Source organism: Centruroides sculpturatus, unplaced genomic scaffold (assembly GCF_000671375.1).
Source record: "Centruroides sculpturatus isolate CEXI.00-Female unplaced genomic scaffold, Cexi_2.0 scaffold1244, whole genome shotgun sequence".
NCBI lineage: Eukaryota > Metazoa > Arthropoda > Arachnida > Scorpiones > Buthidae > Centruroides > Centruroides sculpturatus.
Window position 1 is genome coordinate 217,113 of NW_019385519.1, and position 13,218 is coordinate 230,330.

Sequence of the window (13,218 nt, forward strand, 5' to 3'; positions counted from 1 at the left end):
TCTTCGTTAGGCTTAACATCGACGAAAATTCAACGCGAAGCGACACGCAATGGAGAAAAATTTCAACACGGGATAAATTAATATATTTTTTCGTACATAATTGGTTATCCGAAAAATAAGTTATACGAACAATCCCAGTCCCCAATTGATTCGGATAAACGACGCTCTAATGTACTGTAATGCTTAAACACTATTAATATTTAATGTACTCTTAAGAGTGTTCTTTATTTCCTTGTTCTTACTCAGGACTTTACTGTCTGTGTTGTATCATGCTATGTTATTGCCTATTTTGCAAATATCAAAACTACTGTTATGTAATTTTATTTAATATTTTAAATTATAATTTTATAGTTTTTTTAAAATGGTTTTTATAACACATATTTATTTAATGTTGTGGCCAATTTAAGACGATTTTTTTAAAAAATTCAATGAATATTTTTGATAAATCAAATTTAGGTAATGAAATCACTATAGTAATATATAATTTTGAACTATATTTTAAATATCAGGTGATAGAAATTGGTAAAATTAATGTTTATCTCTTGATATTTTAAGAGATAAGCATTGGTTTTTATTAAATTAAAAGATAGATATTAGAATTTATAAAGCAAGTGAATATCGCAAAATTCACAATAACTGAATTAATTTTCTGGTTTTTTATATTTTTATAAATAAGAATATTAATTCACAAGAGCAAAACTAATTTAGAAAATTAGTATTAAACATACAATATTGGAAAATAATTGCATATTGCTGGAAAGCTACCATACTCTTGAGCTATTTAATTAGAGAAATCCATGAAATAATAATTTAATTAATGTAACATTTAAAAAGAAATATTAAAGGTTTATATGCTTTGTAATTCAAAGAAAATTTAATACAGTAATCTTTAAATTCGTTCCAAAGCCTAATCTGTATAACATAACGCTTAGATTTTTAATATATCGAAAGAAATATTCTAAATAGATATAAAATATGTTAAAGGAAAATAAAATAAATTATTATTTAAACAACTATACTAAAATTATGCCAATCTATTTAAAAATTGTTCAAAATTTTTAGAAAAGTTTATATGTTTCCTCCACATAATCATTAGGAATTATCATGATTATTTTTAAAATTTGCATCGATTATATAGAAGACTTTTGTACTTAATAAAAGTGATATTACAGTTAAAAATTATTTAGAAATCAGAGAAAATGATAATTTACGTACTTGTTGAGTAATGAAAGTCTTGTAGAAGAATATAATATCTTTATATAATTTTCTCATTTAAAACTTTTTAAAACAGATACATGAAAACTGGTGAATGATGAATTGAATCTTCTAAATATAAGAGCTTGTAAGATGGAAGTTCTCCTAAAATTAATGTAAAATTTTGATAAATTCCTCTCAAAGTTGCTTGAAAATTTTCAATTTTATTCTAATTTTAATGACTTTAAAAAATAATTTTCGATTGATTTTACATAATTTATTTATTCTTCTTCGCATATAACTTGTTATTCTTAAATTGAAAGTAATATTTCTAGAAATTCTTTGAAGCTGAAATCTATGAATAGAATTACAATTTTAAGTATATTGTATTTCATGAATTTACTACATAGATTGCGAATTTTGTGGCGGAATTTCTGTAGATTTTAATGTTATACGAGTTAGAACTTTATGACAATTTAAATACCTTAATAGCGAAATTTTTTAATTATTATAGTATTGTAACACGCTGTATTTAGCTTTTTAAAATGTTTTCTTGTCACTTTGCAATTTTCGCATAATCTAATTTTACAGCATTAATTGCAGATAAATTTTTATTTTTAAATTACTTTAAATATTATTATCATTATTTTGAAGTACAATATATAATTTAGTATTACTGAAATTCTCGTTGCATTCATACCGTATCTGTCTTTATGATGGGTTACACTCGGTTGAGTCTGAAAAATTGTTTGGTAACTGCAATAAAATATTTTCTTAAATACACCTTGGCTTGATAATGCATCAATTTCCTTGTTTTACGTATATGAAAAGGGTTTAAAAATACGCTTGTGTGAATCCATTCAAAAGCCTCATTAAGGTAAGATACTTTCTTACTTTCTTATTTCTAACATGAACTAACATAGATGTAAAAAAGCATTAATTTTTCTCAATGCAATGACTAACACCTTAACATGCTAAAACCTTAAATAGTTCTTTAAAATTTTCTATAAAAAATATGCAATGAATTGAATTAAAAAAAGTATTAACTGGAGTAATTATATAAATCTGATATGAATCCCTGTACTTTATTGGCTGTTTTATTGTTGTTAGTCAAGGATGAATCATTTGGTAAATTTGTTAATTAATATAAAAGTTAAATAATTTCATAAACTTTATTTTTCTAATCTCAAAGCATCGCTTTATATTTTTCATAGTAATATATTTTTACGGTGTAAGTTTTGCTATGGGGATTTCCTTTCTGTGAGTGATAGTAACAATTTTCTTTAAAGTGCCAAAGAAATAGTTTCAGTTATTGGGTTGCAATTATTCTATAATAATGACACATTCTCTCATAATTCACTTTAATAAGTTCATTATATGAATGTGACAGAGTCGATCTTCCAAGACATTATAAACATTAATATGTAATATAGTGATATATGAATCAATATACACAAAATTGTTCTATTTATTATATATAATAATGAATAACACATGTCATTTTAAAAAGTATAAAATAGAGAAAATGAATAATTACAGCATAATCTAAAATACAGTCAAGTCCGCTTAAGAGGTGCTCTAAGACTTGACTGTATTTACTCTTGCTTACTTTTACGGTGCTCTTGACTGCACTCTCGGAATCGTTGAATTATATTTCCTTACTCGAAATAACAGAATCATCATGGGTTGTTCAAGGTATTCGAATCTCTCTACCCCTTCAAATCTTAGGAACTCTATATAACTTACAACATATTTGGAAATGTTAAAATTCATTATCACATAATTTTATTGTACTTATATATTGGTTTCTACTCTTATATCATCAATTTTATCGGCTTATCGAATAATGAGTAGATACAATATATTTACCAGTTGCATTACTTTCACTTCATTCCAGAAATACAGAAAGAGGTCTAGTGAAAAGATGTGAATATCTTCTCAATTTCTGAGTGTTTTATAATTAGACTTGTGCAGTACAACATAAAACAAATAAGTACAGTACCGTAGGAATAAAAGTATTTATGGAAATTGTTATACTGTATATAAAACATGGGAGAAAATCGGAAACATGGAAGTGTGCTCTCCTAAGCGAACTGCTTCCTTATACAATGCTCTGTTAAGATTATAGGATAAATATTGATTATAGTAGTAAATTTTACTTATAACGTTTTATTTGAAATTTTCAATTAAAGAAATTGTTGGTAAGCACATTAAACTTATTGAACATTTTCAATTTTAATTTTGATTAATTTTATTGAAACTTTTACTTGGAAACAAGAATAAATACTGTATTTATCTTTCTCTTCTTTTTTTAAAGCCCTGTATATTAAATTAATCTAAAATAAAAATAAATATTTATTTTCGTGTGAAATTAAATTATTATTAATTTTAAAATCTATATTTATTTTAGTCACAATTACCTTGAATTTCCATTCGTTATATACAATATCTGTTTAAAGTCCTAAATCTTCAAGTATTGATTGAATTTTGTTCATAGAAATAAGAACGAGCGACGTATCTTATATACAAATTATATCACTCATATTTACAATTATTCTAATTCTAATTTGTATTAAAAAGCTTTTCATGCCAGATGAAGAAATATCAAAGAATTCGATATACTGTACTTAACGAGTATTTAAATTCGTTGATTATTGAAGCATATTGTAATTTTTTGATTTCATTTTGTAACAGAAACAAAAATCAATTTACAATGTTTTATAATAAATCCTATTAAACTATAAAAAAATTAAACAGAAATATTGTACAGAAATATTAAACTACAGAATATGTAGTTACAGCAGTAATTATCTAAAAACTGATAGGAATTTTTCAACATATTGTATATAGAGGATAAAGCGATTTTTAATAAATATTAGTTTTAAAATTATAAATATGTCTTTATAACAATTTAACTTAAATGACTAAAGTTTTAAAAAAAGTTTCTATTAAGCAAAAATTATATTGAGGGATATTTTCTTTTACAAAAATAAAAACAAATGTATCTGTCGTTAATCCGGAATCAGAGGAGAGACACACAGATGAAACACATTGTATTGGTTAAGGTATCTTCGTTTAATCAAAGAATTAATGTACAAATGAGTCTTTACATAACAGTAGGACGAATGTCCGTACGTGTCGACAGATAGTAGTCCGAACAAAGGAACAAGTGAAGACAAAGGGTCATAAAAGGTTTTTTGGTTATTGGGAAGGTTCACTGCTCTAGTGGGTCAAATTGGTTTGGGTCGGGAGTACCGACAGTATCAAACACTTTTTTGCGAATATTTATAATAATTTATTTCTTTTTATAACATCTTAATTCACTTGTAAGTTTTTATTCAATTTATCTCTAACTACAGCATAACCATGAAATTAGTATGTATATAGTCTAATTATGCTTTGTAACATGTATACAGTTTAACTTAAATAATCAAACAAGATGTTGAATTATTTGTAATCAGTTCCAAATATCTAATTAAGTTTATAATCTAAATATAATTGAATAATTCTATTAAATTCTTTCATCATTGAATATTTGTCATTTTATTTACAAGATATAATTAAGCCAATATTTTAAAAGCTTGCTTTATTTGCTACTACAGCTTTTTCAGATTATCCGATTACAAAATATTTAATAAAAATTTTATGACTATTACTGTAAAGAATTATTATATAATTTTTTAATATAATCAACGCATATACTAAATAAAGCTGAGGAACATGTGATCTTCAGGTCACATGTGGCCCTTTGTTTCTTCTAGTAAGACATGATAAAATATAAAATGATAAGTTTAGTTTCGCTATAATAAATTTTATTAGCGAAGAAAAATATTTTCGCTTCTTTTTCAATAAAGGCATCTATGTATTTATAACTGTAATACCATATATGCCTGCCTATTTTTCGTGTACTTGTATTGAGTATATAGGGGAGAGTTGGACTAATTATTACAATTGCATTTAGCATCTTTTTTTTCTTTTTTATAATTTTCCTACTGCATCTGAAATATTAAAATTTTCAGTAGCCAATTCGCAGATCTTTGGGAATTACATACATTTCCCCCCCGTTAAAATGTCTGTATATTATAAACTTAAAAATCTTGAATATTTGGGACTTTTTCAAATGTGACAACTTGTCCCACACTGTTAGTACAAATTCTTACATCAAATTGTTTGTAAAAATCAGATATAGGCAGAATATTAAAGGAGAAAATAACACTATAACATATCGTTAGAATGTCATGAAATTGACTTTATAGTTATCCTCAGATATTCTGAGAAATCATCTGCAGATTTTTCTTTCCTTAACGCCATTTGCTGCTTTTTCATATACGTTTTCGTTTATTGCTCCTTCATGCTCTTATGTTGGTACTATTCTTTTTAAAGAGAAAACCGAATAAAAATGATACGTTAAAAACGTGGAGTAAGCTACAATGTAACGATGTGCTCTATTCGCGTTGTAACAACTAACTCCAAGAGTTGCTATTAACTTTAACTTAGTTCTGCTCAAGTAAGCAAACAAACTGATCGATTACAGAGCGAAATTAAAGCTAAATTGTAAGTAACATAAGTATACACAATGACAATCTTTCATACCTTCAAACCAAAAATTACACGTGAAATACAATCAAGAGAAATTTCTTTTAGGATATAAAATTACAATGACATGAACCAAACTTTATCTCGCTTGTCATAACAAATTCCAAACTTCATATTAAATACGCTTCTTGAACAGGCCATACTCTTAGTGAAGTGTTGCATCTAGAAGAAAATGTTAAAAACACGTCGTAACAGCTAGTTCGGGTCTCCACTACACTTATAAAGCCTACAATATAAAACATACGATACTCTCTTTGACAAGGGATGTGAGCATCAGATTACAAAGGTTCCCCATCTCCAGTATAGATTATACATATTATTAATATAAATCTCCCATCCCTCTCTTTTTGTCACATATAAAAAGTTTTAACATACAAGTTTAACAGGAAAAACATAACAATTTTTATTTTCTCTTATTCGCGGTATTAAATATATATATATATGGCAAAGGATAGATCGAGATACAATTTTAGAAATTTTAAGTTCTTATCAGAATTTTTGTTTAATGTAATAATATTGATTGTCATTTTTCTTTTTGATGAAATAATAGAAATTTATCCAGCTAAAATTTTATACAATAATTAAATCTCATTGTAAAGAATTATTGTGTTCGTAAAAAATTAAATACAGACACATGAAGACATGCAAACAAGACAGTTTTAAAATCGAATTTAGACTTTTCTTCAGAGCAAATAGCTGTTTTTTATTCTTTACTTTCACCAGTATAAAGAAAAAGGATTGCTTTTTGCTAATGAAAGTAAGGAACAAGAAATCATTAGCTTTTGTGAGTACATGTGCTGCAATATGAGTACATAGTTTCAATTTATGATGAATTATCCATATAACAATTAGAAATGCGGTAATAAATTCAATTAAAACCTTTTTAAACTTAAATTTAACTATTATAAAAAAATTATAATATCTGGTTTAAACTGCATTTGATTATTTAAAAATTCACAATTTTTCGTTGGAGTTTTGTACTATAAAATATCTAAAATGTTGTATTAAAAGAAACTAAATGCTTTAACAAAGTTGTAAATGTTGCTCTATTAAAATTCAATAAGTGCTTTTTTTAATAAAAACTTGAGTGTTATTAATAAATATATTGTTTAATATGTGCAGTTAAAAATTTCACTTATTGTTACTAACTTTCTATCTTTTATGCTTGCTTCTTCGCTTCCTGTTACGTTTATTTATCTGTAACCATTCTAATATTTCGATTCTGTAATTATAAAATTTAAATTTAATAAATTACATTAGAATTTTAAAAAATTAATTTCTTAATTTATTTCAGATAATACTGGAAATTTAAATCAATATACTGATACTTTTCTAACACGATTTAAGTTACGAAATAGACTTTTAACGAAGAAAGATTCGTATCGACTACCAAACAAAAAGAAATATAAAATCGATGATTATGTAAGAATATTCGATTTCGTTATTTATGGTTTATGTTCGATGATTCGAATAAGCGATTGTACCTTTTCATTTTTAGAAGAAGCCATAAAAGTCAATGGCTTATTTTCTGTAAGAGACGTACGTTTAATGGCCAAATTTGACTTTTCTTCTTTATTCGCATTAGGAGGACACTTTGAAGCAACTCTAAGCAGTATGGATGTGAAAGTTATATTAGTAGTTACCGAACATTGCCTAGAAGTTAAATCGCTTCAAATATTGAAACTGGGACATTATGAAGTTATAAAAATAACTGGAATCAATAATGCCTTGGCTTGGGCAACAAAACTCTGGATTAATGCATCTGTTGATCCAACGCTCAAGAGAAAGATTATTAATTCTATAGAGCATATAGCCACAGAATCTTTGAAAAGTATTCTTTCAACGTATATTGTACCATTGCCTGTAAGAATATATATTGGATTATACAAGCAGAGAAAACAACTTATTAAATATTCTCTATGCCTAATACCTTTTGTATTAATATATTTTTATAGTCTACTTCGATTTTTCACACAATACATAGGTCTGTGTTAAAATATATCTCTAAATTAAAATATTTATGTACATAATTTTCTATAATAAAATGTCAATTTGTTTTTTTGCTTTGTTACTGATTTTTATAATAGCTTACGGAGTTAACTAATGAAATTTAATTATCATCGTCTTTTTTAAAGATTCATACTGTTACAAAAACAATTAATAAAATATTGTGTTTATGTTAAAAATGCCACAAAATTCGTAAATTTTGTGCAAAGTTTATTAATAAAATTTAAAAATTTCGTGAAATTACAGAAGTATAATTTGTAGCTATGATCATATAACATAGAAAGAATGTTAGAAATATTTTTCTGGAAAGAAATATGCAGAAAAAGTTTTATAGAAATAAACAGGATTTAATATATTCAATTATTGCCAGATAATTAGGATGTTATTGTCAGCAGGCAATAATATTGTATGTTAATGATCTGATTTACAATAGAATTTATAATTACCAATAAAAGAATAGAACATTTTATGAATTCTTATTGCATAACTATTCATAGCAATTTCTCAGTGAACAGTTTTATGCCTATTTTTAAAATTTTCTAATAATTATTCATTTTTCACAACTTTCCCCTTGTTAAGAAAATATTAAAAAATATTTGGATAAAAAGAAAGCAATTGAAACCTGAATAAAATTGAACGTAGAATTGCTGAATCAGGAATAACCCATCTTCATGCTACTATCCAGATAATTCTGTTTTATAAATCATAAAACAATGGTTCTCAGAATATAATCCTAACTTAATCTTCATTAATAAAAAAAAACCATCCAATAACAATTAATATTTTATAATGGTCCTATACTAGAAATAAGTATGAGGCTTTACTTTTCAAGTTAAACTCTCCTGTTCACTATTAGAAATAATGTGCAAGGATACAATTTTCAGTGATATTTTCTTTCATAATATAAGCAGTCATTTAAAAATTTAAATGAATTTCATAAACATATTATTTGAATTTGAATTAATTATTCATTAAAGCACTTTTTCTAGACTTTTTTCGAATTTTTCTCGATGCTTAAAATTTATGAAACCAGAAATTATGAAAGTAAAAAATTAGGAAGCAAAAGTAAAAGACAACAATTATGAGGGTCTAAAATTATGAGGATTTCAGCTTTAGTCTATTCAGCCTGTAAGCAAATCTCAATTAAAATAAACTGTGGGGATTAAGGATAGGATATGAACCCAGGTTTTCATGGTATTTTTGTTTATTTAATTAAATTACGTCAAAATTCTGGAAATGGAATAGTTTGCAAAATTTTAAAACAAGTTCGTAAATTCGAGCAGAGCAGGTGTTGCGAAACCAGCGAAAATCTGATTCGAGAGTATTTTTTGGAAGCACCTGGAAAGGCTGTTTTTTCTGATTGAGCAAACATGGCTGCGACCGTGCACGAGAAAGGCATTGATAGAAAGTTGTTTTTCTTCTTCTTTTTTTTTTTTAATGGAGAAAACTTCAAAACCGATTCCATTTTTTCTTTTTTTTTTTTAATGGAGAAAACTTCAAAACCGATTCCAACGGCAGTTAATCAGAATCATTTTCTTCCTCTTTATTCTCTCAGGAAATTGCATAAGAGGAGTTTTTATGGTGTAGTTGCGAAAGCGACCGTTAAAAAGGCGACCATCTTTAAGAACTATCGACTAGCGGCGTTATTTAATTAAAATGGTTCCTAATTACTCCCAGCACTGGGAACGACGTTTCCCACCCTCCGTTAATAAAGGTTGAAAACAGGAATGCCTTTACATATTCATACTATGAAATATGACGACTACACAATGAGTTTAAAAGTAAAAAAAAAAAAAAAGAAAGACGAGAAATAAATATGAAAATATTTTAATGAAATCAATGCTTTATAAACATTTATAAATTTTTGTATTGTGTTTACGCCAACAATAATCACATTTAAATAACAATTATTCTCCATATCTTATCCACGCTAGTTGGGCTTATTGTTGATCATGCCCTTCTTTAATGAACACAATTTTGGCCGACCGTATAGCCTATAATGTGATGGCACTTTGTTTTAATTATTTAATCAATCAATCTGTTAGTCAAGAATATTTTATATTTCTCAGTACTCTGAAGTTGAATTTATTCATTCATTTATAAGAATTTGATCCGGAGTAGAATATACATTTTCGACTTCAGGTTTATAAATTAGCTGAAAACGAAAGAATTATTAAATAATTTCCGAATGAAACTTTTCGATTTTTAATCTAAATTAAGCTAAGTATCAATTATATTATTTTATACAAATTTACTAATTTAATTTTGTTTCCTACATCATCTTGTGAGGTAAGTTACGTAAGTTAAGTAAATTACTCACACACATTTAGTTTATGAGTAATTTCAGGTTCAAGGTAACATTTTATTTATAAAAACAATAGAATAATAATAATATAAATTTATATTTTTCCTACATTATAGGGAAAATGTTATGAAATTTGTTTTTGATTATTTTATTAAATTACTTCAAAATTCTGGAAATCGAATAGTTTGTAAAATTTCAATTAAGAATTTTTATTTATAAATGATTTAAATTTTAACTTAATTTTTAAATCTTAACTCGTTGCGAGTTGAGTTAAGATCGGATTTAAACAGTTGCTGTTTAAATCCGATGCTCTTAAAACTATTAAATTTTCAATTTTAGAACTGATTGAAAACGTTTTAATTAAGTTTGTGGCAAAATTTTTTTTTTTTAATTCTTTTCTTGACCGTTTACAATTGATATAATAATAAAGTGAATTTTTCCCTAAAAAAATTTAAACTGCATAACGATTGTTTTGCTGGAGTAGTTTATTTCTTTATGGTGCCACTTTTTCAAAAATTAATTCCAGACTCCATTCCTCCATTATCACAATAGCTCTTCAAAATATGTTTAATAAAGAGTGACACATTACAGAAATAAAGTACTGCGGCAAAACAATCGCTGTGTGGCTTCAATTTCTTTGGAAGAATATTTATAAAATTTTATTTTATAAATAAATTTTTCTATTTATAAAATATTTTGTTTTTTCACGGATGCTGTAAATTATCATTCCTTCCTTTAGGAAATTGTTGCTTTTCGTGCACTTATCGAAAATTTCGATATGTTGTTGAAAAATTTTATGAACGTGTAATAAATCGATTTGTCTTTATGCTAAGAATATCTGATAAGATTTTCTAATCAGATATTCTTAGTATAAAGACGAATTTCCTCTTGGCATCAACGCTTCTGAACTCATTTCATCTGTTCACCCATTATAGTTGAATGAAACTCAAGTAAAAATTACAAGTATCCTACAATACACACGAATCAGTCAGAACGGAGAATGATGCCAATCATATGCTAAAGTAAAAGATTCTCGCCAATTCAGATCTTGAATTCTCATGCGGCACATCTGTTAATATGCTGAGTGGTTATGTTACCACACATTAACAATATATCAAAAAGGGTAATTAAGACTCTAGGTTTAAAAAAGTTAAAAAAAATTTGAGTTATCCGAATTTTTTCACGTATTTTACTCAAACTTGAACTTTAAAATTATAAATAGTCACTTTTTTTTTTTTTTAATTCTGAAATTTTTAACTATTGTGTACCCGTTTTTGGAGAAAGAAGAACTTTTAAAATTATCATTGTAATAAATAATAATTATTGAAATTTTTGTTATAATTTTGAATTTATTTGCTATAGTTTTAAAACTTAATGTTTCTTTTATTTTCAGATTTTACAGGAAATGTAAATAAATATACTGACACATTCCTAACTCGATTCAAGATGAGAAAACGACTTTTAACGAATAAAGATTCGTGTAAATTAATATTTAACAAAAAATATCCAATCTTTGATTTCATTAAAGTATATGATTTTAATATTTACGGTTTAAGTTCAATAACTCGTGAAAGTCCTTGTAACTTTTCATTCTCGGAAAATTACATAAAAGTCGAGGGAAGATTTTCGGTACGTAATGTCAAATTAATTGCAAAATTTGATTTTTCATCTTTAATTGCATTGAGTGGTCATGCAGAAATCAATCTCAGCAAATTAGATTTGAAAATTACATTAATAGTGACCGAATATTCCGTAGAAGTAGAATCTATTCAACTTCTTAAAATTGGGCGTTACGAAGCTATAAAGATATTTGGAATTAATCAGGCATTGGCGTGGGCTGCAAAAACCTTTATTAATGCATCTCCCAATCCTATACTGAAAGCAAAAATTTATGAAATTATCGAACACGTGACGATGGATTGCCTGAAAAGCATTCTTACATATCTTGAAATTCCAATTATTGTAAATGTGTTTGTAGGATTTTATAAATACAGAAGACAACTATTAAGGCATTCTATGTATATTTTTCCATTTTTACTTATATACTTCTATACTCTGTTATATTTTTACATTTGTTATATAAATTGAATGTTATACTTTTCCTCCCACCGTTAACATTTTTGTATTATAACTTTTTATATTAAAATTTTGTGTTTTTTATTAATTTTATAATTGTTGTAAAAGTTTGATATGTATTGTTTCAATGTATATTATGTATATTATACTTCCACTTTTACGATTGGAATAAATTTTTCGTTAAGACTGTATGAAATGCTATAGTTTAATACTTCAAGTTTTGTCACATCAACGTGTTATTACATAGTTAAAACTGTATTTGAAGGAATGTAATTCCAATTTATAACTGAGCTTATGGGAAACCTCATCACTCTCTTTACGACGATTCGTTTAAATAATTTTTCAGAAACCAATTCAGTCTTAAACATCTTTTATATTTTTATAAAAAGTTAAACCCGTCTATTTCGAATCTGACAGAAACAAGAAAAAATTTGAGATAGATAGGTTTCAAGATATAGAGGTTCCCAGTGGCGCACTCAAGATTTTATCCTGGGGAGCACTGGAGGTTCCTACACCGCAAACAGTAATAGGTTTAATTAGAAATACGGTATTGTATTAATACAAGAGCAAGTACAGTACATACCTGATTTAGGTATAAATAAAACATACCCTTTTGACATACCTTAACAGACATAGTTTGTCAATACTTTCTGATGCCTTGACTTACATTCTTCAATAGGACGCAAGCCAAACTAGTACCAATCAGATAAAAGCAGCGTTAATTGCAAGTATGTACTGTATTGCAAGAGATGTTTCTCAACTGCAATTTATGCTATCAAAATGTAGTTGCCGAGCTTTGAAACTGTAATTGAAACTTCAGTCCATAATTTGAGAAATAGAGGCTTTGAAGAAAATTATTTGAGATAAACATGGAAAATAAATTAGGCTAAATTTATTAATTAAATTTAGGCTGAAAATGCAAGGGAAAACAAATTTCGAGAAAAAAAAGTTTTCGAGATAAACATGTTTAAGATAGACAGGTTCAACTATATAAGCTTTTATATAATAGAATAATATTACATTGCATATTGTAATATGTA

At 26.2% G+C, this 13,218-nt stretch overlaps 1 protein-coding gene across 2 annotated transcripts in view; it reads left to right on the forward strand.

The window, feature by feature from the left end:
* LOC111639750 overlaps nt 1–12,478 on the forward strand; it is a 39,844-nt gene extending 27,366 nt beyond the window's left edge. Inside the window, exon 4 of one of the 2 annotated variants that reach the window (XM_023385693.1) lies at nt 11,496–12,478. In XM_023385693.1, the coding sequence (XP_023241461.1) occupies nt 11,496–12,190 (695 nt within the window). In that variant the 3' untranslated portion in view covers nt 12,191–12,478. Of the gene's footprint in view, nt 1–7,084; nt 7,834–11,495 lie in introns of those variants that run through there. The other variant, XM_023385692.1, reaches the window with a different exon arrangement.
* The last annotated feature ends 740 nt before the right edge of the window (nt 12,479–13,218 follow it).